Source organism: Pezoporus occidentalis, unplaced genomic scaffold, assembly GCF_034315485.1.
Source record: "Pezoporus occidentalis ecotype Australia unplaced genomic scaffold, CSIRO_AGI_Poc_V1 ctg237, whole genome shotgun sequence".
NCBI lineage: Eukaryota > Metazoa > Chordata > Aves > Psittaciformes > Psittacidae > Pezoporus > Pezoporus occidentalis.
Window position 1 is genome coordinate 783,495 of NW_026914255.1, and position 26,918 is coordinate 810,412.

Below are 26,918 nucleotides of genomic sequence, written 5' to 3' on the forward strand. Positions count from 1 at the left end.
AACATTTTTCTTGTGTCTTTCTAGGCCTACACCAGTGTTTCTAAAGCTTCACTTGGTCTGGCAGACCATAGAGAACTAGGAAAGATGATGAACACAATCATCTTCCACACAAAAATGGTGGATTCTTTGGTGGAGATGTTGGTCGAAACCTCAGATCTTTCTATATTTTGGTATGTTACTAATCTGACTAGAAGCTTTTTATTATTTATTGTTTGGTTTGTCCTTGCAAGTGTCATTTTTAAATAGCAGACTTGGTAGGAAGATAAGCCAGTGGGAGAATCAATGAGACTTTCTAGTTTCCATTAGAATTAATTTTATCAAATGAATTTTATCAAATGAAGCTATTTCTGAAGAACTGTCACAGGGATTCTCCAAGCAGTCACATAATTTGTCTGGAGTCATTTGCAGATTGTTCCTTAATATGTTTTTGCAAAATGTGCAAGTTTTTTTGCAGTGCTTGTGTGGCAACCATCAGAGTGAAAATATGATGGTAGTAGAGAAATGCAAGTAAAATATGTAAGAAGCAGAAGCAGATAATAACTTCAAAAGCATGATATGGCTTTTGGTATAACCACAAATTTGACACAAATAGTATGTTTGCATGTGAAGCAGACTTCGTTTGCAGCAAAAGTGTGTATATATTCCATTTAAATGTCTATTTCTGATCAGTTTTTATAGTCGTGCTTTTGAGAAGATGTTTCAGCAGTGTTTGGAGCTTCCATCTCAGTCAAGATACTCAATTGCATTCCCACTGCTTTGTACTCATTTTATGAGCTGTACCCATGAGCTGTGCCCAGAAGAGGTAATTTTTAAATATATTGTCTTAGTTATTTTCATCTCTTTTGAAAGTAGAGAGGACCAGAGCTGAACACTGCAAGAAGGTATTTGTTTCAGTATGATAAGATTCAAGGGAGGAGAGTGGTAAAAAGGGAGGTAAAATAAGTCAGTACTTTCTTACGTGGTTCTCCATCCACTGTTCTCAAAATCCTTTTCTGAAATGAGTAAGCATTATTATCTTTGCGCTAAAGAGAAATTAAGCTAAGGTCCAAAGGTTAGATGACTTTTCTGGGGTCATTCAGGCTTAGATGCTAATAAATCCCATATGCCTATTGAAAGTTATAAGCAGCAGTTTTGCTTTCAAGTGGTTTATAAGCTCCTAGTTAGAAAAAGGAAATAGGAAGTTGGGAGTCCTGTATGGCTTGTTCTAAATAACGTTTCTTTAATTAAGATTAAAAAAATTATAACAAAAAAGAATAATCCCAAGTGATATACGGTATAATGCAAGCACTTGTTTTGGTAAGAACTAGGTAATGCAAGTCCTCCTTGGTTAGAACTACAAAGGAAAAAATGCAGAGTATTGCTGAAAGAAATGGACTGTTTGTTAAAGGAAGTAGTTTAATTCTGAGGAAATTCTTTCTATTCTTGTTGTAATGAAATTGATCCTGTAGTACATTTCCTGTATGTCCATTGACTTTGGAATTACTCTGGGAGTTAACTTCACCAGTTTTGTGTAGTGCTCATGAAAGTGTGGTTTCATTCTTAGCAATGCTCATCTCAATTAGATGAATAAAAACTATTGTAATATGCATGATGTGGTTTTTCATACTAAAACATTAAATCCTCTTCTGTTGAACTCTTATCTCAGTGTATGACTAGATCATTATTTTCTCTGTATACTTTGCTTTAAACAGCTGCAAACTCTATTTATACTAGAGAAACCCTAAAAAGATTCCAGGAAAGCTTCCCTTCAGGACAAGAAATGTCTTTCAGAACAATTCTAATAGCAGTAAGGAATTAGTAGCCAAAATCCCCCTTACACTAGTTACTGTGAATTCAGCTGCAGCAAGCACATTCTGCCACAGCCAGCAGAACTTTGAATTCAATATCTGAATTGTATAACTTGGTAATTATTATCATTCTGGAAAATAATCTTTGCTGTAGTGTGTACAATGTGTGGTGGTGTGGCTGTTAGAAAGCAAACCTGGGTGGTGAAAGAAGGATTTTAGTGAAGCACAGACTGTGCTTGTGCAGATCCAGTGACAAACTAAATCCAGAAGTGAATGCAGGAGGGCTTCCTTATTGATATTTTTATTTATTTTATTTATTTATTTTTCAGTGGTGTGAAGGACATTGTGCTTTTACTACAACTTAAGTTTCATGTTCTTTTTCTTCTAGATTTAGTACTGGTACAAATTAATGAAGAGGAGATTAAACAGAAACCTTGGGGATGGAATACGTTAAACTAGATCTGGTCCAAAATTAACCAGGAAATCCTACTTTTTAAAATTTACTTGCCTCCTTTTCCAGAAAGTATTTTGCAAAATATAGTAAGCGGAATATTTTTAGTGACAATATGCCATGTCCATGGCTTTGAAAATGCTATGGTTACTTCAGAAGAAAAAAAAACAAACCTGGAGCTGAGATTGAGGGCTAATAAGTTTATAATTTCTCATACCATTGTTATATGATTTAGTGAACTGTTATTTTCAGTCCAGGACTAATGGGAAACTGACCATCAGACTTCCTTTTGTTTCCTTCTTTAACAGCGACATCATATTGGAGATCGTAGTCTTTCCTTGTGCAACATGTTCTTGGATGAAATGGCTAAGCAAGCTCGAAATCTTATCACAGACATATGCACAGAACAATGTACACTGAGTGATCAGGTGAGTGGTTGTGTTTCCTTTTAAGATTTTTCTCTGTTCAACTTTCTGAATTTTTATGGTTCTACTTCCTGCTTGCCTTCCCTCCCCGCCCCCATTTTGGGGAGTTTTTCTGTATATAAAATAGGTGATTTGAGGAATACTTTAATACTAGAATTAGTTACTAGTCCAAGGAAGAATGCGCTACCTGTGTGATGAAATCTCCACCTGTACCATAAGCTTATTTTCTATGTCATGGTTGCTGAAAAGATGGATTTTAATTTGGAGGGGCTGTTTCTTTTTGTTTGCTAGTTGCTGCCAAAGCATTGTGCCAAAACAATCAGTCAAGCAGTGAACAAAAAGTCAAAAAAACAGACCGGAAAGAAAGGAGAACCCGAAAGGGAGAAACCAGGAGTAGAAAGCATGAGGAAAAATAGACTGGTTGTGACAAAGTAAGCTGCCTCTTCAGTTCCTTTCACCTTGAATACCAAGTCAAAATATGTATGTTCTGCATATTGAATGCTTCTTGCTTAATGTATTTGGGTGAGTTTAACTATCTGTAAATACAACAGCTTTGTAGTTTGTGAGTATATGATGCATCTGTTACTTGTATAGAGACTGCATTCTATTATGCATTGAATTTATCCCTTGGCCGTTTCCTTTCCTGAGCAGAAAGGATCCCAGTGCTGTAGCTAGGTTTCCTGTGTATGCATACTAATTTTTGTGAGAGTCCAAGGAGTGGATGGTTTCTGCCTTGCTTTAACTGGGTTAACCAGGTAAAGCACACTCTGGGCTGGAAGTGCTGCCAAAAAGCTGTTTGCTGCCTTCAGCTGCTGGGATGCATTTGGGCTCCAGTGCCTGTACCAGCTGGAGGTTTCCTTTTTGGTGGCTACAGAAGAATTGAAAACACCAGCAAATTGATAACAGAACCAGAAAAAAAAAAAACACCTGAAAGAGATAAGAGGAAAGATTAATTCCTACAGTTTGGGGTGTAAGAGATGATAAGGGAGGAAAAGGTAGAAGATAATTGTTAGAAGAGATCAGAGTTATAAAAGTATTAAGAGGAAGGAATCTAAGAAAAGGAAGCAATAAACATTTAGTGCTGTGGCTGGCAGTGCCTAAGCACACACACTGCTGAAAAGGAAGTGATTTTGCTCAGTTGCAACAGCCAGCCATCAGTGAACTGTGAAGATTGGAGAAGTTGAGGGAAAAGAATTTACTGTAGCTTAAGATTCCTTCCCCGGTATTTTTACGTTCTTAGTAGCTAGTAGCAATAATTACTGTATTGCTCAGCTCACTTAGGAAAAAACACCTTTGCAGACTGTTGTTTTTTGAGGGGAAAAATATGTATATATATCTGGCATCACTCTATGTGATGCAAATCAGTATGCAGCTGTAGGATGCATTCTTACCCAAAATGCTGTTTTTTAAGTAAGCTAGAAAAGTGTCTGAAAGCAGAAAAAGATACTGAAAGGAGGAGTTAGAGCCGTACCTGCTCTTGGTGTCCTACATCCAGCATGTACTTTCCATAATGTTTCTTTAAATATTTGATTTCTTGTTGCCTGTTCTTAAAGCCTGGACAAACTGCACACTGCACTTTCTGAGCTCTGCTTCTCTATCAATTACGTACCCAACATGGTGGTTTGGGAGCACACGTTTACACCAAGAGAGTATTTAACATCTCACCTGGAAATCCGCTTTACCAAGTAAGAAATATTGTGAAGTATTCCTATACAAGATAAGCCTTTACTGATTTGCTGTTGGAAGTGTTGTATACTTACTACATAAAACTAGTTTTTAAAGGTGGATAGTGAAACTCGGAAGTGAAATTCCAGCTATATGACAGTTAAGTTGTATGCGCACACATGCAATAGTTCCTACTGTAAAACAAAATATGTTGAAATACATGTCACCTGTTTAACAGTCTGATCCTGCATTCCTAGTCCTGAGTATTTTGTAGGATTTGATGATGCCTATTTTTAGGCATGTGTAAGGACTCTCTTCCCACTATTCTTTTGCACACTGCTGGGTTGTCTTAAGTGTTTGAGTTTACTGGCTTGCAGAAAGGATATCTAAAAATGAGAACCCAAGACCTGGAAAGGCCAAATTAAAGGATATTTTAATTACCTCTTTTCTTAAAATAAAAAAGTGTTGCCACTTGATATTCCTGTGTTTTTACCTTGATCTTCCCATTGCTACTTACAGAAATAGACAAATGGCAATTTCTGGAGAGGATTTCATATTAAAACAGCCAACAATCAAATAGTTGTATTTTACGCCAAGGATTGCTAGGCATATATTTTTCAAGCAGAGTATGAGACATAAGTTTTAATTATCAAGACATAGTATTAGGTCATTAGAGCACTTCATCTTTCGCATAAGACAGGGTGGCATAAAATGAAGATAACTTCACGGCTTTAGAAGAAGTCTGTAATCTTCAGATTTGTGGATTTAAACCAGTGGTGGTCACTTGTGCGTATTTTTTTAATTTGAGGGGGAGGTTGGCTGACAAATCTCATTTTGTTCATGAGGCAAGGAAAAAGAAAGCAGTCTCTGAAAATCTGAAGCCTGTGGCTTCGGCCCTGACTCACAAGCCAAACAGAGTAAATGTTCCTTTATAATTATTTTCAGCTATTTAAGTGTCATTTCTTCCAGAGGTTTACAGTTGACTTTTGAATAAATTGTGGTTTAGTGTTAGGAGGTTTTTTTTGTTTCCTGTTTTAACCTGCTCTTTTATGTATGATAGGACTAGAGATTATTATTATGCTACTTGATCTTGTAATTATAACAATTTTGAATTGATTTTAAAACAAGAGAAACTTGTGAAAATACGCATTTCCAAACAAAAATTTAATTAAATAAGCTCATCTCCTCCTCTAGAATAACTCTTCTGTTCACCTCTGATGAAGGTACTGATTTCTTTTTGTTGTTGTAGTTGCTGTTCTGCCTTAGAAAAGTACACACCACTCAGGAGCTTAGTTCTGAAAGTCTGAGACCATTATAACCCTAAAATGAATGCTACAAGTATTGTTTCCGAAAAGTTATTTAGAACAGTTAAAATGTAATTAGAACGAGAAAAAAGGATGCTCTAGGAAAGCTTATCTGTATTGCAAAAGGGATCTTCCGAGGGATCTTTCAAGGTTTTTTTTTTTTTGTTGTTTTGTTTTTTTTTAATACTGTGTGAGCTGGGGCAGAAAGGAGATTCGGTGGTATGGTCTGTGCCATTGTTTAGGTGCCCAAATACAGTAGGCACAGTTATTATTACAAAATAGACATGCCTCTAAATACTTGCGCAAAGCAACACAAGATAGATTTGCTTTGAATGTTTTCAGTACGTAATTATATGATTTTTTGACAGATACTTCAAACTAAAACTACGACAGCAACTGTGGTCAAAGAATTTTTGCATTAGTTACTATGCTTTGAACACTTTAATACATCATTGATTTTACATTTCCTGGAAGTTTTGCATTTAAAAAGACCTTTACTATATTAACAACTACTTTGATAAATAGGTCTTCCATGTTGTGGATTGCTCTTACATATATGGGTAAAGTTTTATTTAAAAAATGCTTGGTGAATATCTCAGTGTCATGAAATTTTTGCTGGAACCACAAATACACTTGTCTTCAGCATCTAGAGCTAATTTTAAAAGTGCTGGTGTAGTATGTTTTCAGGTAAAATCTTTGAATACAAAATCGTTTTTATAGCTGCATCTTTGTCTCTGAATTTTAATAAATGCAATTTGTTTCTCTAAGGTCAATTGTTGGAATGACTATGTATAATCAAGCAACACAAGAGATTGCAAAGCCTTCAGAGCTGTTAACCAGTGTAAGAGCCTATATGACAGTCCTCCAGTCAATAGAAAATTATGTACAGATCGACATCACACGAGTATTTAACAATGTTCTGCTTCAGCAAACCCAGCATTTAGATAGTCATGGTGAGCCAACCATTACCAGTCTGTACACAAATTGGTAAGTAATTTATATGAACACCTGTAACATATTTTTATATTATTTTTATTTAATAAAATGTCTGCAATTGGAGAAGTGGAGTTAGAAATGTTCTTAAGTTTGCAACTTGAGTTTACTTCTCCCATTACCTTATAAAGCACTTCCGGGTTTGCATGTTGTGAAATGTATGTTTTATAGGGGGGAAATGTAGAGTAAGATACAGATAACAGTTGAACTATGAAAGTAAAACTTTAGTCTACAGGCTTTGCTGTCCATTTTCACACAAACACACTTCACCTCTATACAGTATTGGTGAACATGTGTCTTTTCATCTAAAACTTCTTCCCTTTCTGCCAAGGTATTTGGAAACTTTGCTACGGCAAGTCAGCAACGGTCACATAGCCTATTTTCCAGCCATGAAAGCATTTGTGAATTTGCCTACAGAAAATGAGCTGACATTTAATGCTGAGGAGTACTCTGACATATCAGGTAAACTTTGATATTTCTACTGCATGTGAGGGATAGTTACCCTGTGCTTGAGTATTTGGAATAACAGCTACTGCTAGAGCATTCTATTAGAGAGTATTTCGTAACCTTCAGTAGTATTTAAAATACTTTCTATTCGTGCTGCCTCAATGTCTCAAGGGAGTTTGCTTTTCCTGTTTTTGATCAAAGTATGGTTGTTGCATTTATTTTACAGAGATAGGCCTACGATGTGGTGTTGGCTGCTGCTTCAGTTATGTTACAAGTTCTCATATCTGAAGTTCTGTTTTGTGGTAAAATACTTTTGCAGTTAAAATATAAGTGCTAGATAAATGATAAGCATCAAATAATTGAAGGAATGTTTGAAGTAGAACATTTTGTTTATTTCTCAGAAATGAGAGCCCTTTCTGAACTTCTGGGACCATATGGCATGAAGTTCCTAAGTGAAAGTCTGATGTGGCACATTTCTTCACAGGTTGCTGAGCTTAAGGTAACCTTGGGAAGTTGGTGGGTGGGAAGGCGAGTAGTTGTCTGTTTAAGCTTCCTTTAGGATATTCCATAGCTGTGTTTCTGCAGTCCATCTTTGTGAAATGACTGCATCAAGCAAACAGATAAAACTGTGAATTTTACTCTTACTTTGTAGTACACTTGCATGTGTATGTGTGTATCCCAGAGTCTTCAGCAGGTGAATGGACAGGACATCATGCAGGCTCTGTTGATTTCTACCTCGGATACCCTAAGTTAGGAGTCAAGTCTCTTTGTATCACCAGTGGGAAGAGATAGGCTTTTCAATATCCCCAGGCACTTGTGAAGCACCTGCTCAAGTGTTGATTCTCAAAAATCAGCATGAAAATCTCATGTGTCAGTCATCTGTAAGGACTTACTTTCTTTACCATGCGTGTTAGCACCTGCTGTTCAGTTTGCATGGATGGGAGACTTCAGGTCTTTTTTCTTTGTTATTTTTCCTTGGGTTTAGATACATCTTTTGCTCTGGCTGAGGTGTATCAATTTATTATAATTGTCTGTATTCTGATAAATAATAACCTGATTGTCTCAGCAACACCAACAAATGATAAACTTGGTGCTATGAAAAAATACGGGAAGTATGGACATGTCAGGGAAGCTAGTTGCATGTATACTCAGAACAGCAAATAATGACAAAGGAAGCACTTGGTGCCTCTTTAACTTTTTTTGGAAAGAGGTTTTAATAGATTTAATAACGTGTACTACTATCCCTGGATAGTCATACTATAAAAATGTCACTAAGCACGTATTTGCTTTTGGCTGACTTTAGTGCCAGTTCTGAATTAAATTCCAAGATGGTATTACAGCTCATAATTTTTAATTTATTTAAACCCTTATTACAATAAGGGCATTTTTGTAATGATTCATACACGCTGTTTAAAAAATACACATAAATCACAGAATGGTTGGTTTAGAAGGGACCTTAAAGCTCTTCCAGTTCCAACCCCCCCGCAATGGGAAGGCACACCTCACACTAAACACACCCAGGGCTCTGCCCAATCTGGCCTTGATCTCTGCAGTGGATGGAGCATTCACAGCTTCCTTGGGCAACCCATTCCAGTGCCTCACCACCTTCACAGTAAAGAGCTTGTTCCTAAGTCTAACCTGAATTTCCTCTGTTTAAGTTTAAACCCCTTGCTTGGTCACTACAATGCCTGATGAAGAGTCCTTCTCCAGCATCCTTGTAGGCCCCCTTCAGATATTCGAAGGCTGCTATGAGGTCTCCATCCAGCCTTCCCTCTTCCAGGCTGAACAGCTCCAACTCTCTCAGCCTGTCTTCATGTGAGATGTGCTTGAGTCCCCTTATCATGCTCATGGCCTCCACTGGCTTGCTCCAACAGCTCCATGTCCCTATGTTGAGGACACCAGAACTGTACACAGTACTCCAAGTGAGGTCTCACAAGAGCAGAGGGGCAGGATCGCCTCCTTCGACCTGCTGGTCATGCTTGTTTTGATGCAGCCCAGGATGCGGTTGGCTTTCTGGGCTGTGAGCAAACACTGCTGGCTCATGTTCAGTTCAGAATGCTTAAGAGATCTAATGAACCTTCTCTTTCTTTTTTTTCTTCAACAATTTATTATTACTAACATACTGGGCCTTTAAAGGTGTGTGGTTTTAATATATCCAATTTTATAGTTTCAAAGATCTTGTTTTCTCTGTAAACACTGTGAATTTCAGTGCTGCTGAGTTGCTAGGATGTAGGATGCCCTGAATGATTTGAAGCCTTTATTCAGTGTCACAGCTCAAGGAAAGGGGCTGCTCATCTTTTCCAAGCCACTGCAGAAGAGTGTGCAGATACCTGAATGACCAGCCAGCCAGGGCAGTTGATTACAGTCCAATTTTTGAGTTTCAGGATAAGACTCTCCAGGTGACAACACTATTTTTACAGTTAAATTTTGTAACTCCCGGTCATGCATAAATTGATATCTGTTGCATTTCAAGTAGAACACAAAGCCATTGGGTAGCTGTTAGTTGGCTGCTGCTGTGTTTCATAGAATCACAGACTGATTTGAATTGGAAGGGACCTTAAAGCTCACCCAGTTCTAAGCCCCTGCCATGGGCAGGGACACCTTCCACTAGAGCAGGTTGCTCCAAGCCCCGTCCAACCTGGCCTTGAACACTGCCAGGGATGGGGCAGCCACAGCTTCTCTGGGCACCCTGTGCCAGTGCCTCAGCACCCTCACAGGGAAGAACTTCTTCCTTACATCTAATGTAAATCTCCCCTGTTTACTTTTGAAGGCAAGTGTTTGTTCACTCCCTGTGGAGTTGTCATACATCCTCAAAACCAGCACAACTGATACTGTAGATTTTTTTTCTTTTTTTTTAAAAAGCAACTTTAAGTAGTATTTTTGTGCTTTTTTTCTGGTGCTGCTAAGGATAAGCAGAACATAATGTAGATCCCCATGCACATGACTACATATTTGGAGAGAAAAAATTAAGTAATAAAATGTTCGTCTGTTTGGCTGAGATGCATTTGGCTTAGCAAAAGAGCACTGAGAAACATCTGTGTTTGGGAGAAGGAAGCAACAAGAGGATAGAATAAGGAATTTATTAAGAGTAGGGTTCAACATGTTTGCTTTGCTTCCTGCTGTGGGACCAGGTGTTGGTTTTATTTCTGAAGTTTTAAGACTGGGGCAAGGAGAGAAAGTTTGCCTCATTTAAGTAATACTCAAACTGTATTCAGCCCATTCCTTTTAAACCTTAAACTAATACGCTGGTAAAGCTGAAAGCTTGACTCAGTAACAATGTGCGTGGGCTGTTGCCTTCAGTCTTGCATTCTGGAGAGCTTTGTGGGATTTAAATTAAATGTGGCACTTCTGCCAACTTCCGATACATCAGTTGGTTTAAAATTGACCATCTTTATTTCAGTGCACACCAGTATCACTTTGGCTTTCAGCATAGAAGTACATCTTTTGTGTCTGCGTGCACATGTGCACACGTTCTTGGAGGTGGCTAGTTTGCTGCATCTTGTATAGGTTACTTCTATCCTTGCTTCTCACTGAAGACAAGAAAGATAAAAGTGGGAAGACAGGGTGGATTATGAGTACATTTGAGCATATGGTAATAGCACGACCATGACACAATGAATCTGAGAGGTCTGTGCTGTTGGACAGATTTGCTTTGCGCAGGCTGCTTGACTGGGAGATGGGGGTAAACATAGACCACCACTGCTTTCACAGCAGCATTATAATTGAAGTTGCATTGTTTTTTACTCTTTCTGTAGTCATAGGAATACTTAATCTAAAATTAATTTCCCTGCTTGCCAGTTGCTATGTTCTGCCCTGTTTTCAGTGTGGGTTGAAGTGAAGTAAAATAAAACTATTAAAGCAGGTAGAACTATCACATATCAGACACTCTTGGATCCTTAGTAGTAGGTTTGTGCAGCTATGTCTTCTATTAGATTTTTATATGATATATCTTATGTGCCATGCTTATAGTGGCCTATATGTTTGATGTACATTAGATTCTTCCTGATCCCTCTTCATTGCTCCCTTTGTGCTGCCTGGTAATTAAGATATATGGGAACCCACCTACTTGAAAAAGAAAACTATTAATAATCACTTTGGAGGATCCTCCCCAATCCAGAATATCTTGTTTTCTTGCTCTGTCTTTCAGTTCTTTTCTGTTGATACTGTTTAGTATACAAAGCACTAAAATGAAAGGAAACACTTCATTTAATGCTTAAAAACACGCAAGATACCTACATTTTCTTGACTGCTGGACGTCCTCTACCTAAACAGAGATAATGTTTTCCACTTCTGAAATAGAATACTTTGCATTCAAACTAAAAAATATTTTTATGTAAGAATAAAGTACTGTTTCTTGCTTCGAGAGGTTTAGAAATACTACTTGGCACAACGTAAATTCCTCAGTTAGCAAGAAACCCATTTTGGATCTGACATTTTATAGATGTGATTATTCAATCTCTGTAATTTAAATTTAAATCTGATACATATTTGGAGAATGATCTTGGGAAAGTTATCGCATTTACCCCAAGTGGCATGAATGAGAGCAGTTACAAATTGGAAACAGACATGCATTCTCTTTCGGTCAAACTGACATGAAGAATATTGCACTTGAATTTAACTGTTTCAGGCTAAGGTGTTGGAGCTTGAATGAATGTCTTTGTTTTTATTTTACGTTTTAGTGGAAGAAAATTTCAAGTAAACTGCACTAAGATGTAACAATCTGACTCTTACATTCTTAATGCCATTTTTCAACTTTATTACCATTAAATTTCTAATCCTTACAGCATAACTAGTGGAAAGAGCAATCCAGAAGAATGTATTATTTTGTGAATCTGTATATTTCTTGATATATGTATACTCTTCTTATAAAAAGCTGAATAGCATGAGGAGATGTTGACTTGTTTCACTGAGCTTCAATCCCTTGCTTTAAGAAGTTCTACACATTGTTGAATATAAATATCATGTTCCAAGGGGTATCTAATCCTCTGCATTTTATTTCAGAGCTTGCTTTTGTGTTGAGTAGTGCCTGGTGATAATACTGATATTGTAGTCCCATTAGAAAACATCTGTATTCCATGAGTTTGGTTGTCTCTGTGCCAGACTGAAATATCCGACACAGTTTATTTATCCTTTTAACATGCTGAAATGTATAGCTGACCTGAATCCTTTCTTCTTTTTAGAAACTTGTGGTGGAGAATGTTGAAGTTCTCACACAAATGAGGACCAGCTTCGACAAGCCAGACCAGATGGCAGCACTCTTTAAAAGATTATCATGTGGGTAACTAGCAGGGTCCTAATCACAGTATCACAGTATGCTAGAGATTGGAAGGGACCTCGAAAGATCATCTAGTCCAATCCCCCTGCCGGAGCAGGAACACCTAGATAATGTTACACAGGAATGTGTCCAGGCGGGTTTTGAATGTCTCCAGGGAAGGAGACTCCACAACCTCCCTGGGCAGCCTGTTCCAGTGTTCCGTCACCCTCACTGAGAAGAAGAATAAAGATACAGAATTGCGTTTTTATCTTGCCCTTTGTAAAGAGAATAAGAAAAAGTGCTTTTCTGTATCAGGTATACTAAAACACCAAAAAAAAAAAAGTGCCGTCATATAAACCAGTGCATCTTTTAAAAATTTTCTAGTCTTTTCATATACAGGCAAAATGAGATTTAGTGTTAATTAGTGCTAATTTAGTTAATGAGATTTAGTGTTAATTAGGGCATTATAGTAGTGGTGGGCTTTGAGTGTCTTTTCAGGAGTGATAACATGTAGCTGTAACAGCAGTGATCTGCAAATGAGGTGCATGGCTGTAGAAAACAAATATAAAACACAGGTTTTTTTGACGCAGGTTTCTGTTCTGATTGCAACACAATGTAAATTACGGCATTATTTTTAAGGGCTTTAACAGGTAATTAACATAAACATTTTAAATGAAAATAATTATTGTAGACATTTTTGGCCTCAAGAAAACACAGAACTAATGTTAGCATCCAGTATTGTCAGCTGCGTGTTAAGGAGGCTTATTCCAATAAGTGGTTAATAGTGGTATTCTGAAAATCGCATTGTCAACTCAGCTATAAAAACGTGCTTTAGCACTGTTTATTTTAGCTCTTTTAAGGAATGCCATTGTTTCAGTACCTTTCCTTTTTCAGTATTTCGGTGAATGTTTTCTTTCTGGTTTTTGAATTATTGAGCTTGTAAAGATCAACATGTTCTTGTTCACTGTTGTTCTCTTTTCAGCTGTTGACAGTGTTCTGAAGAGAATGACAATTATTGGTGTTATCTTGTCTTTTCGGTCCTTGGCACAGGAAGCACTTAGAGATGTAAGAAATAACTGAATACGTTCTGAATAAGTTTCATTGGGTTTAATGGAATTACAGGGTATTTGAAGCTTCACTGTTTAGAAATTCTACCTCTTAAGAGGTTGGTATGTGGATAAAATGGCAATACTCAGTCATAACTGAACTCTAAACTGGAAGTTGGGGATGGGAGAATCTATTTTTTGAGTACTGTTCAGAGAAATGTTACGTTAAAACATACAGGTTTTAGTTTGAGCATGCCTCAGTGTTTTCTGTCTTTAGTACCTTTTAAAAGCTTTCATTTCCCTTTGTGTGCAAACAGCTTGATTTTGTGTTTATTAGGCTTTAATGTCTTAAATCTAAAACCAAATTAATGTGTAAAATAAAAACTCAAAAAAATTCTAGTCCAGTAAGGTAATGGTAGTGTCTAATTGATCATTAACATGGGAAGTATTTTTTCTCATTTTGTGTTTGTCTCTCTTAGGTCTTATCGTACCACATTCCTTTCCTTGTAAGTTCCATCGAAGACTTTAAAGATCACATTCCAAGAGAGACTGACATGAAGGTAATGTTTGGCCTAGAGGGTGATGGAGTCATTTTTGGAGCTTACTGAAAATACTTAAGGGGCAAGACTTCCATGCTTAGTGTGAAAAATCAAAAAAACAAAGAACACCCTTTTCTTACAAACTGCTAAGTAGTCCTGCATCTGCAGCCTCCTACTGTTCTGGGGAATAAAACCCAACAAATAACTGATAGGGTAAGCACGAGTCTCTGGTTGTGACCACATTTGAAAACTTTGATGGAAAGAACTAAGAATAGAAATTTATTATGACTAAGTGATATAAGAGAACAACACTGAGCTGCTTCTTACTGTGAGCAGCATAACTGGTAAAACTAGATATTTCAAGGACTCTGTAGTTGGAGCTCTATGCGTGTAAAGCTGCAAGTCTGATTTTGACATTAAATTAAAAATTTGTATGAGCTCACTGTCTAAAATGTTTGGAAAAAAAGTTAGCAGCCTAAATCAGGTGCTTTGCTTCTGAATGGTAGCATGTTTCAATCCAGAAACCTGTGCCATTACATCACATGGCTCTTGGAGAGGTACGCATGGTACCTGAAACCTAGCTGATTTTTAATCTGTTATTGTCATATGGCCTATGAAGATTTGCAGGGTTCTTAATGGTAATGGTATCATGGCAGTTTGATTTGCGGAAAATGGGTAGTGGGATATACATTGTGCAACTCTTGATTCACTTCCACAGAAACAAGTTTCAAAAGTCTGCTCTTGAACGCAGTATGGGTTTTGAGCAACGGAATATATTGTTATTCCTGAAGTTCAGGTTTACGTATTGCAGTTTACTCTTGAGGAAAGAAACTACAGTTCTCTTGCATATGAAGATTCACTAAATAGAAAACATCTTTTCCCTCTGTAAAAGTTCAAGTTCATTATTGTAGGCCTCATGATTTCAGAAGAGGGTTTGGCAGTCTGTCTTGAAAATGAGTCAGAGATTGCATGAAAAATATAAGTTACTGAAACTTCATGTGTGCTGTTTCATTCCCAAATATTATCGTGTGCTCTTTGAAACTCACAATGCTGATAAATCGGCCATAAATGTTTGATGTCCCAGAAAAGCCTGGATTTCATATAATAGTAGAGGAATTCTGTGGAAATGCAGTGGAAAATTAAACTTAGAGGATACTGGCTCATGATAAAAATTGTATCTAAATTATGTAAGTTCCTTTCCACTTCTCAGCCTTTTTGTAATTCTCGCCTTTAGTTACAGGGAAAATCACTGATCACCAAAACATCCTGTTCCATTATTGAACTTGAGGAATCAGTATGCAAAAGAAATGAGAAGGGAAATTCACTGCTTGCTTTGCTTGATATTTTTAGAAAGACCTCCATACCTCCTACTAGACACCCTGTGGTATCAAAGGGGTGCTGAAAGATACAGTGGGGTAAAGGCTGCAATACTAATCATTGAAGGCAGTATTTTACCATTAATATTTTTAAGCTGATGCTAACAGATAACTTGAAACATCTCAGTGGATCTCTAAAGATACCACTGAACTCATTTGTGTCAGCAGGTATGAAAAAGTATAGTACTTGCTGCTTCTCTTTGGGGAAGTCACTGAAACAATTGGATGGGAAAAAAAGCTATCTAATTGTAAATGAAACCATGCTGAGGACTGTTCTCTGCTTCGTAGCACCACCTAGTTGTCTGCTTCATGTAGTATCTGGCTGTTGGCCCTCTCCGAGTCTGCTGTAGTTCTGCTGTGATTTCTGAATATACTTTGTGTGTGTATGTTTCCTAGCTCCAAGTGTCTCAAACAAATGAGTGCTGTGGTGGAGTCCACCAGGCTGGTTGCATGATACCAACACAGATGTCATGTCTTGTGGTGTGGCATGATGCCATGTAAGCTTGTTTGAGAGTACATAGCTTGCTGGATAACATTGGAGGACTGTGCATGGAGAAGGAGCCAAACCTATGTAATCTTGTCCGTAGTGCCTGCTGGGAATACTGGGAACTCTGACATGTGCTACCCAGCCACTCTGCCCAAGCTTTGTCTTGAAAACATCCTGTTGGAAGGGCCAGAGCTGTGCTATGAGCCTGCTAACAATTAAGCCCTATGGACAATCGGCAGCTCATTGAGCTTTCTCCTGGCCTTTTCTCATACAGCAGTACAATTGCAGGCAACAAAGACTTCTTTTAGGACAATAAGTCAGGGTTGGGTTTTTTCACTTAAATGAAAGCATGTCAACAGACAGATCTTTCTAAGGCTTTGTACAATATACAACTTACTGGGATAATTGCCCAATAAGTTGTAATTGGGCATATTTTAGGACTTAGTAATTTCCTATGTACTGAATTTACCAAGCAGAGCGTAAATAGCTTTAAAGCTGTTGATGGAATAAATACTTGTTATGAAATGTTATTTTTATTTTCATATCCAATGAATGTATCTTATGAAGTCTTATTCCTGTTTTGGTGTCCCTGAAACTTACGATTTGGGGTAACTGGTGAAATGGGGGTTTCTTCTCCTTTTGTTTACTTGGGGTTTTTAATATTAAATTATTGGGATGTCTACACAGGCTTTTAGAAGCAGGCTTGCATTTGTTCCACTCTTGCTCATTAACCACTTAATTGTGAATTAGCTCCTGTCCGGATGCTCTGTAATTCTTTTAATGCAGGACTGTACCCAGGCTAATATGATAAGCCCTGCTGGTGGCATAGCATTTACTAAACAATACTTTTCATATTGTGTGCTTTTCATATCAGAACTTGTCCTTGAGTAGCCAGGCTAAAGCACACGGATAAGGTTAGTCTGCACAGTATCTCCTATGTGCAACTGATAGAGTTATATGTGAGGATTTATGGGCAAAGTGTAACGCGTCTCACATATAAGACACATTGCTTACATTCCCTGTAGTCTTTTGTAATTGGTGTAAAGTTGCTTTTTCAGAGATTCTGCTGAGCTACAGCTTCAGATATATTGTCCAAGATGTAAATTGGGAAAAGAGAACTGTGGAACATTTGTTAATAGCAGTGAAAGATACAGCCTGGGATGCGCTGTGGAAAATGGAATACATTTCAAGATGTTATTGTTGGGGCCACATAGAGTCTAATTCTTGGCACTTGGAATTCCTGGACACTGAATGTATATGAAATTTGACTGTTGTAAGATTTCTGCCTCACTTTTTCACTAGATTGACTTTCAGTTTTTGTCTAAAAATGCTGTATTTGCAGAGGTTAGCTGATACTTTAGATCTAGTAAAGAAAATGTTAGTTTCTTTTGAACAGTAAAGAAATATGTAGAAATAGCTGATTCAAAGTCAGGATGTTTGCTTTAGAGGTAGTGTTGAAAATTATACAAGCTTTGTTTGGCTTGACAAAAAGAAAATCTAATACTCAAAGTACTAAAAAATACTCAAAAGTAAAAACTACTCAAAGTACAAAATACTCAAAGTACTGACCCAGCTGTTCAGTGTAGGTTAGAAACAACCAAAATCTAGAGTCTCTTTATATAGCCAAGTCTCTGCAATTCCTCCGTGCCTCAGACACTAACATGAACGTTTTAAACATGACGGATTGATCACGTTTACACAGAAGCATTCAGTGTTGTACTTATCTTTCTTCTGGTCCTCAGGTGGCAATGAATGTATATGAACTGTCATCAGCTGCTGGATTGCCTTGTGAGATTGATCCTGCCTTGGTCGTAGCACTGTCTTCCCAAAAATCAGGTAGGAAGTTCCAAATTAAAAAACGTGTTAGAATAGAGGGAGGAAAAAAAAATGCACTAAGGCATAGAAGTTTCAGATGCTGGGAGGAGACATCTGTATCTTGAGTCCTTTATATTCCTTTAGACTTTATAAATGGCAGAAGAACATGTAAGCCTGCTGCTTACTGATGTGTTAGCTTGAGGATCTTCTCAACCACATCCAAATTAACTTGTTGACCCAGAAATACATAATGGGTACATGTTGAAGTTGTTCGATAGCTAATGGTGGAAACTGCTGTAATCTAAGGACAATGAAAATAGGACGCTATTGTGAATAGTTATGGATATGATTAGTTTTGTTACAGATGTGTAATAGGTCTGTGTCAGGTAAGTAGATATTGGGATCTGAAATGCCAGAGTGCTGCTCTTCGTGAACTTCGCAACACTGTGTTATGCAAGTGTTAACATGGAGCTGACAAGGGGAAACATGTTAAAATAAACATATTAATGTTCTAACATGTATAGTGCTTCCTCTCACTCACTTTAAAGCACCACTGTCTAAATTTTTCAGTTTTGTTTACTCTGGCAGATTTGAAGGCATGAATTAAGACTCTTAAGTGCTCTCTGACAGTCTTCAGCTTTTTTTACTTTATTGTTTTTCCCACTGTGTGTAATGGAAAGTTAATGTTATTATCAGATCATGAATGTTGTTTTTTCTTGCTTTAGTAGTAGATCTTTTGGGAGCAGGAAACACTGCTAATTTCAAGCAGCATTTTAATATTCAAACTTGAATGTCAAGCACAATTTCTTTGTGTACCTCAAAAAAAAGTGTATTTTATATTGATTATGTGCATAATATAAGTAGGTGTCTCTTTGTAAGATAAGTAGAATCTGAAATACCATTTAAAATAGATTATTTTCACTGTGGTTTAGCTGTGAAATGTTTAAGCTGGGTGAAAAGGGGAATTTCTGTGTATTTTCATGATGGGTTATGAGTTCATATTTTGATTCTTACCTTTGCAGTTTGAGATACTTGGTTTTTAGTAATTCAGTTTACACAGATAAGAGTACTGTATTTCACCAACTGTTTACTTTTTCTGAAAGTAATCTCATGCTTGTGCATGGTGATGCTGCTGTTCTTGAAAACAAGGTTTTAGTGTGAATTGAGGTGAGTGCATATCACCTGCTTATTCACCAAAGAGAGACTGCTAGAGTAATGCTCACCTCAAAGCACATGAAAAAATACCATTCTGCTCAGCCTATTAAAATCTTCGTAACTAAATTGTTAGAAGTGCTAGTGTGTTAGCAGCTTGCCCTCATTCTTATAGATAACAAACTGGAAAATTTTTAAAGGTGTCTACCCTGTGTCTTTTGGCAAGACTGACATAATATTCCTCCTTTCACAATACAAACACTGAGTTTGTTCTTGGGTTTACATTTCAGTTTTGTCAAAATTTTACATTCTGAACTTCCTGCAGTTGAAAGGAAATACTGCAAGTTACTTTTTTAATTAAAAGAGCTTTATTGTTTTTGTGTTTTTAGAAAACATTAGTCCAGAAGAAGAATATAAGATTGCTTGCCTTCTCATGGTCTTTGTGGCAGTCTCCTTGCCGACTTTGGCTAGTAATGTGATGTCTCAGTATAGCCCCGCCATTGAAGGTAATGTGGATTCAGCTACGTATTTGCTGTGATGGTTCCTTCATAATAGTCCTGGTAGTTTCTGGAATACGTTTGCTTTAAATATTATGTTTTGTAGTGAATAAAATGCAACACCCAGTTAAATTAGCCCTTATCCAGGAAAGTTTGTCTGAAAGTTACTTTAAAAAGCATTTACTCAACTCTTATTTAAGGTAACTTTATATGAAAAACAAGTCTTCCACTTGAAATTATAAGAACAGTCAAAAAACTGTAGGGGGCAGTCTCATCCTAGTGTGTGGAATTGCTAGAGTATACATTCCACACTAGTTAGTGTGAGACTAGTTAGTGTAGATGTTTGAGTAATCTTTACATTGGCTTTGGGCCAGTCATACAAGGAATCTTTCCTATATTTAAAACTGTTCATATTAGTAAGCATAATTTTTTTAAAACAGAATCTGGAAGGTGAAAGCTGTATATAACAGGATTATATCCTAAGAGTAGGTCAACTTCCTTATTAAAAATAAAATCTTTGCCTCAAGGAAATTCTTTGCATGTAATCCACAGACTAAGTTGAAAAAAAGGACTGACAAAGCTGTTCCAACACATACAAAAGTCACCTTTGAGATGTCCAAGCTATTTTCTTTGTGATGTGTATCACGGCTTGCATAAAAGACCATGTTTATTCTGCAGCCATTTACTGGGTACAGCATGTTTTTTTCTACTACTTTTTTTTTTTTCTTTCAGGTTGTATTATTTTTAATCCAGTCAAAATTTAGCTCTCAAAGAATGTCTGAACTTCTGAAAATTTAAAGTACCAGAACTTCCGAAAGCCTTCTATGTCACTTAGTGTAATATGAAAAACACTTTTTTTGAGAGACCCAAGATTGTTTTCTTAAATGGGGGTTAATTGTATTCTTCACTTTGAGAGATTAGGAATCTGTTAACTCCAAATGAACTTGATTCAAGAGCGCATCTCTTAAATGCTACTGCTTCATAGTTTTGTAAAATAAATCCCCTGGAAGCACTTTGTGGCACCAGTTTCTCCTTCAAAAGCATCTTACCTACTGCAGAGTCTCAAAACTGGCCCAGGGGGACAGTACTAAAGGTTTTTAACAGTGATTACATTTTCACATTCAGCCCTCAGCACCTCACATGAGTAAGGTTCTCCAGCAGGTAAGAACTCATGCAGGCTCATCTTCCTCAGGCTTCCTCTCTTCCAAAGACCATCTTAGCCCTCAGGTTCTTAGCAGGCTGAAACAACATATAATTCTTATCTTCTGTCTGTTTTGTTTCATGTAGCTTAAATATTCCAGTTTCTGTGATTTTATTTACATGCAGTAACTTAACATGAAGTCAGGTAAAGCCTTGTTTTCAAGTGGGTTCTTAAAGTACAGTTGTTAAGATCTCAAAACTGTGACTGGAGAGAAGTAACATCTAGAACTCAAATAAGCCTGTTAGGAGTTGCTACTGGTTTTATGACATGTGGCCTCTGTACTATGGAATTCTTTCCTGAGTGGGCTCTTTTCTATTGAGAGGAAAGAGTCTGGCAAAAGGAATGCATAAAATCTGTTCACTCTACAAAACTAACTGAACCAGTGGGATAGACCTTGTCAGTCCTGGCTGCCTTGCATGAGGCTACTTTTTCTTGTGTTTTGCTGTTATTGTAGAACACTTGGCTTTAGATACTTAATATAGATGCTGTTTCCAGAATGAGAACTTCATAAATGCTGCTTTTTATGAAGTAAAATTCCCTGGAGAAATCCTGAATTTATCCATGAACAAGTCACGGATTTGAAGGAGTTTCAGCCTTCTAATCTGGCAAGCATACCTCCCGAATACAAACAGTTCTTAGACAGTTTCAGCAATGTCTGTGTTCTCTCTGCCTACTTCAAGATTAAGCCTGCTTCTTCTACTAACTCCAGATAAAGGCTCAGACTCTCTTGTTCCCTGTAAGAAGTCTGAACTGCTAGTCAAATGTCAGGCTAGAGAACTAATTTGTTGTCTAGAGGCTAGAATATGACCTTGGTCTGCAAGAGACATAGTTGTTTCTAAATACTTGAAAGCTGTTGGAAGACAACAGTTCCTCAGCTGAATTCCCTTGCAGACAACAGTCTGCGACAAAAAATGAAGTCACTTAAAAAAAGCCAGCCACTCAAAAACAAATTCAAATTTGTATCAGCAGAATCAAGCACTACAGGTGTTCTTGACTGATGTAGAAGGAAAGGGATTCTGTGATTCTTTTTTGGACTAGTATATTCATGCAGCAATATTTAATTAAAAATAGGAGATGGAATAGGAGTATCAACTGGGAGGGAGGGGGGAACAAGGGGGACTGCTGGTGGAGATCCAGAGAGATGCTCATTGGGACCTACTAATCAGCATATTCATAGGCAGCCGGAACAGGGGCTGAACAGTGAGGTGAGAAAATGTTGGTGTCATATAAAGTTATTGAGAGTGTTAGAGGAGTGAAGAGCTGCAGGTAGATATTATTATGATGCTGAGTAAACTGGGCAATAAAATGACAGAAAAAATTCATTTTCAGTAACAATAGTGATCATTTTTCATGGGTGTCAGAGTGATGGGGTCTACTGACCTTGTTGTTTAAGTGGGATTTTGGAGTTAAGATAAATGACTGAATGAAAAAGAGTTCAGTGCTCAGCAGTGGTCAGAAAAAAATGGTAAAAACCAGCAATGCTTGAGCGCATGAATACTTGTTAGCTCCTTCAGAGACCACCTTTTTTTCATATGCTAGCACTATCACAAGGTACTTGCCCAGGTGTTTATTAGTTTTGTTTTAAAGTGGTAGATTTGACTTAGCTTTGCCTGGAAGAGATACTTACTGAGGAGCAGTTGTTCTGCTGTCTTTGAAAACTGGTATAATCTAATCATACCCCAGGCGTCTGAAGCCTGGGTGAATTTTAGGCAAGATGTTATGCATGGCAATGAGCAATTCAACAATTTTGTTCTCCAGTTCTTGTAGATGTCTTGGGTGAATGCTGTCTGGGCATCATGCCATGTTCATCTACACAGAGGAAAGAAAAATAGCCAATTTAGCTTGAAAAAGTCCTGCTTGCCACTTGGCGTTTTAGCCTAGTCAAGCGGTAATACTCTCAAGTTTTGTAGAAAACAAATAAACCTCCTAGATACTATGTTTCCTAATTTCTAAAAACCACAGAGATCTTTGTCAGGTTGTTGTGACCATTACAGCATTCAGAAGGGAGATCTGTACTTCTAGTAGCTTAACTGTTGCCAAGTTCAGTGTGAAAGAGTGCTTCGGTCCCGTTGTGTAAGATGCTAAACATTTATTTTTCGTTGTGACAAGTTCATTTACTTTTCCATGATGTTTTCCAAAGCATACTGTTACTTTCAAGCATAATGCTGAGGTGATTTGTATATGTTTTTGTTCAGGGCATTGCAACAACATTCATTGCTTGGCAAAAGCTATCAACCAGATTGCTGCAGCATTATTTACCATCCACAAGGGAAGCATTGAAGACCGTCTGAAAGAATTTTTGGCCGTATGTATAATTTCATTTCTAGAGCTACCCTGTCCAAAAAGAGGGGAACAAACTCTCGCCCCCTAATGCCCCTCAATCCATACGTAATCTGTCATGAAATTTTCCATGCGTTTGTCATGGCAAATGTTAGCTTTACAGTGGCAATCAGCCATGAGTAATCTTAATCACAGAGGCATACTATAAAGGTTTAGATTAGCATGAATGATTATTAATTTACCAGCATTTGCTCCAATAACAGTACTGCTTCATAATGTCTGTCATGTTACTTAGTTTCCTGTTGTTATAGATGGCAGAGAAACTAAAGTTATTGTATAATAAAGTGTTGATTTTTTGACTAGGAGAAAATCAGGTGTGGGTAAGATTTTGGTCTGACAATAGGGTAAAATTCATATCTTAACAAGAAAAATATCTGTTGACTTCAGGAAGTATTTGAAATTCAAGTAGAAAATGTAATGCTAATTTAGGACATAGTGTAGGTGATTTCATATAAATCTGGGTTTGGTGCACAAGAGAGAATCATTATTAATTATTATTAATAATATTGTGTGTGTGTGTAACAAAACAACATAATTATTATTAATGCAGGTCAATATGTAGATTAAATTGAGTAGCAGTCCTTTAGCAATAGTCAGCTCTGTGGGGTATTGGAAGGTAACAGCAGCAAATCAGTACAAGTGTCACAATTTTTATTTTAATATAATCTTTAGTATTTTAGCATATACTGGCTCTTACATTATGTGGTCCTTGATTGGAAAAAGAAATGTACAGTGCATATAAAATCAAGATTCTGTCTAGCAGACTTTTTTGCATGATGGGTTGGACTCTTTAGCTCACTTTTTCAAGGAAGGTAACTCCAGAGTGGCTCTTGAGTTTGTACCTTTTGACATGTCTGCCCTTCTGAAACAGTAACTCTCTGATAGCAGGATGTTATGGGGATACTTGGGAAGAGGAATTTGTATGCTTCAGAGAAGGTTAAAAATGAAAGCTGCTGAAATCCTTAGTGATACTTAGAAAAAAAAAAATCAAAACCCTTTAGGTGGTGGTGATGCATTTGCAATATTTTTTTGTGTGCTGGCAGAAACAGAATTTTTCAAGTGGCTCTTAATTAGTCAGTACTCAAAGGGACACTAAAGGCTAAAACAGCAGCTTCACTTGAATTTCTAAAAATTACTACTGATCTTGAGTGATTCTTGATTTTTGCTGTTTGGCCTTGAAATGTGAAAAAATATTACCTCTTCATTTTAGATGCCTTACACACTTAAGAGGGTGGGATAATGGCAACTGTCTGTCCCTAGAAGTCCACAGAAAGACATTTTTTTCCTTTTTTTTAATTCTACTTAAAAGGTTCTTTCACTCATTGCATTTTGTAAAAAAGAAAAAACCTTTTGCTGTTCACCTTGTCTAATACAACTGCTGGCTGTAAAGGATGAAGGACAAATGGTTGTGTCAAGTTGCATGCATTTGACAAGTGAAGAAAACCAGTATAGTTCCATGTGATTTAAACACTTTTGGTATAAGGTTTGCATTTTTTCAGTGTTTACGAACTGGTTTCAGACCACTGCTTTTACTGCACAGACCATGACTTGCTCCTTCGGATATTTTGTTAATCTTTCTTTTCTAGCACCTTTTATGTATCAGTTACTGTTAGTCTGAAATAAAACATGTCTCAGGAGGAAAATGTACAGCAGGAAATGATCCACCTTCCTATCAAAGTTAATTAAATATAGAAAAAAAACTTACATCTGCAAATTACCTAGTTTACTATATTCTGTCACCCTGAACTTGTAAATACCTAAGTACATGTTAGAAGTTTCTAGGATATCTCCTAAAACTAGTATCTGTGGGGTTGCTCATGGTCTGATAAAATACTATCCATTTACATTTAGGATGACATTTCCTCAGTTGAAAATAGAGCTTAGGAAGTAGAACTCAATCTTCTATTGCAAAATGAGTTTAACTTCAAACAGTTAGAAACTTGAGTCTCTTCAAAACTTATGAAAATGCAGTAAGTTTACCTGCATATTGGGAATGACAGAAGAAGCAAGATCCTGGTCCTGTGGGAGTTCTGTCATTGATTTCAGTAGACTTTGTAATGGTCAACCAGTGATTACAGTGAACAGTTCTTCACAATTAATTCTGACACTTTTTCTATTAGAATAGCATATACTTGTAATGATAGCACTACTAGAAATAAACAAAAATGGCTCACTGAGACTAAAGCTTGGTGATTGTTCATGTGCTCAGGCTTACTGTCCTTGGTTGTTGCTAGTACAACTTGGCATCCACTGGCTGGGGTATTGGTTTCTTTAGAAAGGTAGTGTGTGTGTGTGTGTGTGTGTGTGTGTGTGTGTAACAAAACAACAGAAACTGATCAACACATTGTTTTATTCCTTTAAAATATGCATTTCATGTAGCTTGCATCCTCTAGTCTACTGAAGATTGGCCAGGAGACGGACAAAACTACTACGAGGAACAGAGAATCTGTTTACCTACTACTAGACATGGTAAGTGTTTGTTCTACCTGTGTTACTAACTGAAGGAGCAGGCTCTGCATTGCATCATTTAACAAGGGGGGATTAGGTGTCACCTTGGTTGTAGCTCATGAACCAGTAGAAATAATTATGTCATTCTTCCCAGCATTCTAATGTCAGGAATTAATATTTTTCATTCCCCCAACACAGACACACATTTGTACCTTTGTTGCCTAGAACATTGTATGACATTGTTCAGACCATTTTCATTGTTCACTTACGACATACAATGTTAAACTGAAATTTCACACACAGGAAGCACTGTTCAGAGTGTGTGGGAGAGAAACCTCTCTGTTTTCCTTTCAGTATTCTGTATCTTCTGGGAATGGCAGAAGTGCTGTATATGCAGGAAAGCTTGATGACTAGCTTTGAGAAGCAGTGACTTTGTAGCACTGTGTTTTTCCCCAGCATTTAAACTTTATGTTATTTCTTTTTGCTGTGAAACATGAGTGGTGGTGTGGTGCAGACCAGAAGTATCTGCATGAAATAGATTATCAGCAACAGGCAGTGGAAGGTGTTCTGCAAAACCTTGTATTTCTGGTGTGTTTCAGATTGTGCAGGAGTCTCCCTTCCTAACAATGGATCTCTTGGAGTCTTGTTTCCCTTACGTCTTGCTGAGAAATGCATACCATGCTGTCTACAAACAAAGCGTCACATCCTCTGCCTAAGGATCTACTTAGTGGAGATAAGACATAGCACGCTTCTGTGTGGCCTCAGTTTTATCTGTAAACTGTGGAGCTATTTTACTTCATGGCCTGATGAACAGTTTTGTGGATTATAAACTTTTTTCCATAAAGTTGTATTTCTGATCAGTGGTTTCTTATTATGGTTGTACTGCAAAATATAAGCTTGGTTGATTTTAGGTTGCACATTCATGGAAAATCTCTTTTCTCACTACTTTTATTTTGTTCTATTTTTTTTTAACTTTAGAGCATCAGTTATGTTTAAAAGATACTACTTCTGCTATATGTTTTTTTGATATTGATCATGCAAAACAAAAATTGCTTGTTTATTTCCCAGAGGAAAAATGTATTTAGTGATTATTTTAGATAGTGTAGCTTTCATCTGTGTGTAAATTATTTCATATAGGGAGAGTTATAATCTTGTACCTATTGTTCTTCTTGAAAACAAATATTGGATGTGTATTTCTGTGAAGTAATTACAGCATTTCTAGCTTTATTTTGAAACATTCACCAATCTACATACTGACACTATCTAACATTACAAATGCTCTAGGACCTGCTTATCCTCCCAACAGATCCTCTCCCAATACTCTTAAACAACAGCAAGTGATGTTGTTTGTATAAAGCATAGTGGAATTTTTTTTTTTAACTAACTTCTGTGGTGCCCTGTTGGCATTAACACTACCATTGTACCCTGCTGTATAATAAACATTCTTACACAGTTATCACATGTTGATAAAATGTTAGCCCTTAACCACTTTTTATATGTTTTAAATTTTTGAAATTCAGGTGTACCTTCCATAACATACAATAAACACTAGACTGTATTATCTGTAGGTGAATTATTTTTAATATAAATGTTATCCTGGTATTTTAAGCTTAAACTATACTGTTCATTGATTTATATCTCACAGCTCATTAAATATCAACCCTTAGAGCTTTTATGCAAAGGCTTCTTTT

At 37.0% G+C, this 26,918-nt stretch overlaps 1 protein-coding gene and 1 long non-coding RNA gene across 7 annotated transcripts in view; both read left to right on the top strand.

The window, feature by feature from the left end:
• Positions 1-26,895, top strand: part of NCKAP1 (NCK associated protein 1) — a 61,314-nt gene extending 34,419 nt beyond the window's left edge. For all 6 annotated transcript variants that reach the window (XM_062621992.1, XM_062621995.1, XM_062621991.1 and 3 more), the window contains 16 exons: positions 25-170; positions 670-802; positions 2,547-2,666; positions 2,955-3,094; positions 4,217-4,348; positions 6,401-6,619; positions 6,957-7,087; positions 7,474-7,571; positions 12,253-12,346; positions 13,309-13,391; positions 13,852-13,932; positions 17,517-17,610; positions 19,131-19,247; positions 22,635-22,744; positions 25,159-25,248; positions 25,827-26,895. In XM_062621992.1, the coding sequence (XP_062477976.1) occupies positions 25-170; positions 670-802; positions 2,547-2,666; positions 2,955-3,094; positions 4,217-4,348; positions 6,401-6,619; positions 6,957-7,087; positions 7,474-7,571; positions 12,253-12,346; positions 13,309-13,391; positions 13,852-13,932; positions 17,517-17,610; positions 19,131-19,247; positions 22,635-22,744; positions 25,159-25,248; positions 25,827-25,943 (1,905 nt within the window). In that variant the 3' untranslated portion in view covers positions 25,944-26,895. The remainder of the gene's footprint in view (positions 1-24; positions 171-669; positions 803-2,546; positions 2,667-2,954; positions 3,095-4,216; positions 4,349-6,400; positions 6,620-6,956; positions 7,088-7,473; positions 7,572-12,252; positions 12,347-13,308; positions 13,392-13,851; positions 13,933-17,516; positions 17,611-19,130; positions 19,248-22,634; positions 22,745-25,158; positions 25,249-25,826) is intronic.
• LOC134165334 (uncharacterized) lies at positions 19,799-20,250 on the top strand. Its single transcript, XR_009965481.1, has 2 exons — positions 19,799-20,037; positions 20,074-20,250. It is a non-coding gene; the product is annotated as an uncharacterized LOC134165334 (long non-coding RNA).
• Positions 26,896-26,918: the final 23 nt, after the last annotated feature.